At 41.4% G+C, this 7,500-nt stretch overlaps 1 protein-coding gene across 1 annotated transcript in view; it reads right to left on the bottom strand.

The window, feature by feature from the left end:
- The window catches only part of Pat1 (Protein interacting with APP tail-1), a gene marked incomplete at its 5' end in the record, with an annotated part of 54,718 nt that overhangs the window by 45,528 nt on the left and 1,690 nt on the right, over positions 1 to 7,500 (bottom strand). The window contains 1 exon segment of the mRNA XM_070127094.1: positions 6,385 to 6,498. Coding sequence (XP_069983195.1) covers positions 6,385 to 6,498 — 114 coding nt within the window.

The following is a 7,500-nucleotide window of genomic DNA, read 5'->3' as shown; positions in this document are numbered from 1 at the left end:
CGAGAGCCCAGCCTGTGTAAATATCTATTCATTGTGAGTTTATATTTGGAGATACAGACTTGTAACTACTCATGCATTTTCATCGAACCCTGAACATACTTGTATAATGAATAAGTCAAAATTGAAACATTTACTTTATATCATGGGAAAGAAATTTGAAAAACTTGTGCAATGATTTTTTATTTTTCTTTGTTTTTCATATCATAAATGTTTCACTTTGGGATATGACAGTTATAATAAGACACTTTTATCTTCCTGTGATCCGTTTCAATAGGTAATGTCATAATACAATGCATCATATTAGAGTGCAGAAGGGTGAAAATCACTGACACAGCGGCAATGGGACTCAGGTGTCTGGCCTTGTGCGTTGCCCAAATTTTTTGCCGCGGAATTTCATATTTACACAAGTAATTCTACTCTCATTTACGAATATGAAACTGACCATAACTCATTTTTCGACCACTCCGACCCAAAATCCCCGACTCGCCCCATCCACTGCCAGGGACGGTCCCCTTAAGTCACGGCCAGCCTAGGGCGCCATATCACGGACTTAGCTTCATATACACAAACGTTTTTTCCAGCGCCGTATCCCTGCCTTAAACCCTGCACCACTACAAATCACTTACAGTATCAGACCTTCAATGGCCAAGCACAAACTGTTTCAGGTAGCTCTTACGGAATCTTGAGTAATCACAAGCCGTAAATGCTGATCAGTTGAGTTTGTAAACACAACACTGTATCCCATCCGTGGCAAAATGAAACTTTTTAACTTATAAGTTCTAGAATTAGTAACACAGCAATATGCAAAATTACTAATGAAAAAGAATGATCTTATTAACAAAAAGAAATTTAGGACCAAAGTATTGCCTCCCTAAGGGCAATACCTTGCTTGAAAGGATGGATAATATTGCAAGAATAATATCAGCTTTGAATTTTCATACTAATTGCCACTTGGAACAGGTATTAGTCTTACCTACGTTTGTATATGTAAAGTAATCTCCTTTTTCTGTGTCATCATGATGTCCACTAACCCACAAACTACATTAACAATAATGAAAATAAAGACATTTACAGTAATAACAATAAAGATATATGAGTAAAACTATTACATCTGAGGCAAACACGGTACTAGTTTTAGTGTAATCCCTTGTTTACAACTTCAACATTTGGGCTGGAGTGAGACCCACACCAATTGGCAAAGGTAAATCACAAGGTATATTGGAATATAACACTTACAGCATTATTTCCTTGTCCACGACTAGTTCAATCACATATAATAATAATATAATTGAGCAAAACACAAATTTTAAGGCTGTATTAATTGTTCTAAAGATGAAAAAATGTTATTTATGATTCACTGCAACTTGCTAGGGCTGCTCTCCCCCTTCCTTAGCCTACAATGTATTAACTAGTCCGAATATGGCTGGTCCCTTGTTCTGTGTATGGGTTATAGGCACACTTGGTCATAAACTAAGTTGTCTTAACCCACTAACGCCGTCATATTTTGAAGCCGAAAATAACAGTTTTCAGGCCGCTTCAAAATCGTTGCGCGGGACTGCCCTAGGATCTGTCACGGCCTGCAACAGAATCAGAGCTCAAGCTCCGATTCACCGTCACACTGGCCTAGTAATGCTTATTTTTCCAGGCGTCTCATATGTGGGACACCCATCGTAAATGGGTTAAGGAGACCGTCCCGGGGAATGACCATCTTTCCCTGCTCATTTCATCATAAAAAAAAAAAATCAGTTAGAGGTAACTCATTGATTCTTTTTGCATAAAATAGAGTATAGAATTGTCTTTCATCTCATAAATAATTATGACCTTGCACCCCTATACGTGGGGGGGGGGGGAGTTAAAAAAAAAAAAAACTCTTCTTCGATACATACCAACTCCCATTTTTTTTTTCCTGAACAATCCCCCCAAAATTTATATGTTAGATCTATCCTAGCCTAAGGTCGTGTAAATAGCTGATTTTTTAATTTCCTTTTTTGGGGGGTGAGGGACTAGTTGACATAGATTCCTATTTTTGGTCTGTTTTTTCAGCATTAAAAAATTTATATTTTTTTTATTAAGGCCAAAATTTAAAAATTGGTGATTTAAACGGCCTCAGGGAGTGTAAATGGGTTTGGATCGCATGAAAATTATGAGAGTTGGAATGTACCAAAGGTCATGCAAACAAAAATGTTGATACAGCGTTTTATATCTTGGACACTTGCCAAATGTGAAGAATTCATGATAAACAGATTGCAACAGGGACAACGAAGTGAAGAGCAAGAATATTCATTGATGAATATTCTTGGAATAATAATAATAATAATAATAATAATAATAATAATAATAATAATAATAAAAATAATAATAAAACAATAAAATAGTTAGAATAATAAAAAGAATAGGAGAGAGAATAAGAAAATTCAGCATGAATATGCTGAAGGCCTTTTCGCTAATGCTTCGTCATACCCTGACGAAGCATTAGCAAAAAGGCCTTCGGCATATTTGTGTGTTTTCTTGCCCTTCCCTTCGTTGTTCCTGTTGCACACTTGCCAAAGTTGGGTTATTGTCCTCTAAATATAATGATGTTATTTATAGGAAAAAAATTATTTAATGTACTTTGCGATTCAATGATTACCAAGTCAATCGGAATTATCATTTTCAATAACGACGCTCTCCTGTAAAGGTATGTAATTGTTTTGTTTGTTTGTTGGATATAAAAGTAGATAGTTTTGTCTGAAAAGGTTAATAAATGAGTTGAACAATAGATAAAATAAATCTAAACCAAATAAAATATTTCTACTTCAATTTTGAAGAAATGGAGAACTGTGGATGGCAATATCAATACAAAATCATTCTAGTTATAAAGTCCTAGCATGAATACAACATCTTGAGAATTTAAAAGAAAGAGAGAGAGAGAGAGAGAGAGAGAGAGAGAGAGAGAGAGAGAGAGAGAGAGAGAGAGAGAGAGAGAGAGAGAGAGAGAGAGAGAGAGAGAGAGAGAGAGAGAGACATAGAGAGGGAGAGAGAGACATAGAGAGGGAGAGAGAGACAGAGAGAGAGAGAGAGACAGAGAGAGAGAGAGAGAGAGACAGACAGAGAGAGAGAGAGACAGACAGAGAGAGACAGAGAGAGAGAGAGACAGAGAGAGAGAGAGACAGAGAGAGAGAGAGAGACAGAGAGAGAGAGAGACTGAGAGAGAGAGAGAGACAGAGAGAGAGAGAGAGAGAGTGTCAGCAATATAGAAAACGGATGGGTTGGGCTTCACACCTGGGCATTGCAGCTGCCTTACTTCCTGGCTTCGCACCTTCCTTGCCAGCCCAAGACTTTCTCTTCCGGCCCTTCGACACGCCCGGAAGAATGGACACCCAAAGAATAGGGTACCAGGCACCTCCGCCAGCAGGACAAGGAGTCGCTGGATATAAGGACGTCTCGTCAGGCAGAGAGAGAGAGAGCACCAGAAGCAGACCAAGACCTAGCAGGAGTCACAGGGCAGGAGGACACTCTCCTCGCCTCCACCCTCGGGGCACGGGGTCACTCTCGTGGGGTCACATAATTACCTCCCCAATAAACTGCTCAAGCAAGTCCCCTTTCATTCACCACCACCTCCACGCCCCCCAACTCTTACGTTGACATCTGGTGACTAGCGTTGGAAGAACTTCACAATGCCAAATGTTCCTGACAGAAGCTCCTGCCGAAGTGCCCCCTCGCCTTAACGCCAGCCATCGCTAACAAGATCCACACCATGTCTGCCACACTACGTCATGCTGACAACCCACGCCTGTTCTACGCTCCCGACGAAGTCGCTGAAGATGAATTCCCCAAACCACTCTCGCCAACCGACTCACCTACCTCGCCAAGTCTTCGCGAACCTTCGTCAGCACAAGCCATGAAATCACACTTCGACCCTACACCACCGATACTCTCTCGCTACTTTTGAGTAAGTGTACCTCTTCTCTTTTAGTGCAAGTTTAACTATTCGCCCTCCCTAAACCCACCCACACCTTACATATAAGTTGCCTTTTCTTAACTACTAATTCTATATTACAAAATTTCTCACTGTTAATAATTGTTTTAACTCACAACGAAGTTACACACTGTGGTCACTGTGACCACCTCACTCCCCCATCCTAATCATTCTTTAATTGATGTATATTGTTGTGTTATTTGTGTCTTTCCAACTATCGTATTATTGTTGTCTTCACATTGCATAATGCTTTATTTTTTCAGAACAAATATTTCAATTTATTTAATTATCGTAATGTATCGGTTTTCCGACATATATTATTCGCGTCTATTGTTGAGAATTTACAGTAATCTTTGCTTCACTTTATATGCTATGTTTATCAGTAGTTCCTTTGTTCTTGTTTGCATTTCACTTTCATTCTATGAATTTATATATGTGGTGTGTTTTGAAAATCACTTTCCCTTTACTTGCCGCAGTAATTGTTCGCTTATTCACACATACATGTCGACCCTTTACTCACCTATTTGACCACTCTACATGAATTCACTCTAGGATTATTTGTAATAAGTACCATGTTTTATAACTGATTCTAACTCGCTTTAATGGTCTACTCTCAATATTCGATACCTTATCGTTAGTACTGCTGGGATTTATGCTTCTTTAGTTTTAAGGTTTTGGTGAATATGTAACTTGTAACTAACTTGATGGAGTCGAAATCTGTTGCAATAGGGGTTACGCAATGCAGACACCATGCTTTATATAGGCTTACATATTATCACCGCAATTTAGTTTTAAGCTATAATGTCTACTACAAAGAAATCGCGCCCAGACGCCATTGAATCTCCTACGAAGGAATCGTGCTCGCCGAATGTTGCTACTCGTACTTACTGCACTCGAGATGCGCACGTTTACTGCTGCCTACGAATTGCGCCTTGCTGCACGTTTCTCAGACTTATGTCACACTGCGTCCGAGATGCGCCCGTTACTTCTTGATGAGGCCATCGCGCCGTTGCCACGCTTACGTTTTTTTACAGCGCCGAGAAGCTCACGTTACTTTAAGTGTCCGAAGCATTGTTACTAGCCTATTTAGGCCAAAGATAAGGAATTCTCGCTCACCAACTTTCTCCCTACAAAAATGTTCTTATTGCTTTCATTTTCTGGCATCTTAGTAAGGTACTGACAAGTAAAATTACCATCCTCCTCCTTAGCCCTTTTTACTGGCCTAGTACACTTATATTTCAGCTCCTGAAGACGATGTGCCCCCCCCCACCCCCACCACCACCACCGAATGTTGCACCTCACTGCTACCCTGACACACGATGACCTAAGGGACCATAGAGCACCAGCAACCATCTGTAGAAGCATATTGGGAGCTTGCCACCAGATGCGCCATCTGTGCATAGGACACTGTGGACGGCTCGAGGACGATCCGTTTGCGTAGCTGAGCGGTATGTCAGCAATATGGAAAACGGATGGGTTGGGCTTCACACCTAGGCATTGCAGCTGCCTTACTTCCTGGCTTTGCACCTTCCTTGCCAGCCCAAGACTTTCGCTTCCGGCCCTTCGACACGCCCGGAAAAATGGACACCCAAAGAATTGGGTACCAGGCACCTTCGCCAGCAGGACAAGGAGTCGCTGGATATAAGGACGTCTCGTCAGGCAGAGAGAGAGAGAGAGCACCAGAAGCAGATCAAGACCTAGCAGGAGTCATAGGGCAGGAGGCCGCCCTCGGCCCTCGGGGCGCGGGGTCACTCTCGGGGCCAAGCATTACCTCCCCAATAAACTCCTCAAGCAAGTCCCCTTTCATTCACCACCACCTCCACGCCCCCCAACTCTTACATTGACAGAGAGAGAGAGAGAGAGAGAGAGAGAGAGAGAGAGAGAGAGAGAGAGAGAGAGAGAGAGAGAGAGAGAGAGAGAGAGAGAGAGAGAGAGAGAGAGAGAGAGACTGGCGGAGAAAGAGAGAGAGAGGGAGAGAGAGTGCAAGAGAGAGAGAGAGAGAGAGAGAGAGAGAGAGAGAGAGAGAGACTGCAAGACATACAGAGAGAGAGAGAGAGAGACTGCAAGAGAGAGAGAGAGAGAGAGACTGCAAGAGAGAGAGAAAGAGACTGCAAGAGAGAGAGGTAAAGACTGCAATAGAGAGAGAGAAAGACAGAGAAAGACTGAGTGAGTGAGAGAGAGAGAGTGAGTGAGAGAGAGTGAGAGAGAGAGAGAGAGAGAGAGAGAGAGAGAGAGAGAGAGAGAGAGAGAGAGAGAGAGAGAGAGAGAGAGAGAGAGAGAGAGAGAGAGAGAGAGAGAGAGAGGGAGAGAGAGGGAGAGAGAGAGAGAGAGAGAGAGAGAGAGAGAGAGAGAGAGAGAGAGAGAGAGAGAGAGAGAGAGAGAGAGAGAGAGAGAGAGAGAGAGAGAGAGAGAGAGAGAGCTCTTACCTGGAAGCAATGGTGCAAGAGATGCCTCTTGTCCACCACCTTGAGCATGCGTGTGAGAACATCCAGGTCGCAGAGTTCTCCACGCAACTCCAACAAACACCCACATTTGTAAAGCTGCAAAGAAAATAATATTTTCAGTAAGACACAACAAAAGTATTTTATATTTGTTTTGTTCCCCAAAGAAATTCAAACCTTTTCTTTATTTGTCTTTCCACAGTAGTTTAATTAGCCTACATAGAATCAACACAGTGATTTTTAATGTCTTTGCTACTATGCCTGCTTTTGAAATTGCTCTTTCCCTCCATGCCCCCACTGCATCTATGAAAAAAAATCTCTCCCAGATTTTAAAGGAAATTCTTTTTATTGAGTATGAATGAGTCCTATTTTTACTAACCTAATTATTATTTGACCATGCTTTTGTTAAGAGAATAACAAATAAAATTAAGTGAAATTCTTGCTTTTTCTAAGGGTTCATGATCCCATTGGGAAATACTGATGCCCCCTAGATTAAGAACCATTAGTTTACACATTTTTGGTGTTTCATCTAATGCCATAAAACCTTTACCAAATGATTTCAGATTGTAGAGATTCAACAGAGAGTTCTGTAAGTTATCTCTCAATATCATACAAGGCGGAACTTTGTTGGTCTTATCTTTGATGCCAATAGATGTGAAGGAGCCACATCTTTACAGTATAGATGTACTAAGGTAGAGGAAATTGAAAATTATATTCTTCTAGAGGCCAAAAAATTGTAGTTATTGGTATAACAAATAATCAGCAGACACAAACAATAATGTTATAAATAAAGGAAAGAGATTGCAGAAAGTGCCGCTTAGTGCCTACATCCACTTAGTCCTCCAAAGCTCTATCTTGCTATAAATATGAGGTGAAGACAATGTTTCCTAGGAGCGCTGGAGGCAGAGCCCCCTATCAACCCTTCCCTCGGGCCGTATCTGAAGGGAATTAGACAAGGGATTGAGGACTCTGGCAAGTGTGTCCGTACTGTAACAAACTGTCAACTTGCAATCTGCCGATTAATTCATATAGAGGTAAGTGTAAGACTAAAGACTGATTTGGTAATGCCTAACAACCACCCCTGGCAACAGCACTTGGTGA

The sequence above is a fragment of the Penaeus vannamei genome, chromosome 11, assembly GCF_042767895.1.
Source record: "Penaeus vannamei isolate JL-2024 chromosome 11, ASM4276789v1, whole genome shotgun sequence".
NCBI lineage: Eukaryota > Metazoa > Arthropoda > Malacostraca > Decapoda > Penaeidae > Penaeus > Penaeus vannamei.
Note: the sequence above shows the minus strand (reverse complement) of the source record. Positions and strands in the feature narration are given on the sequence as shown.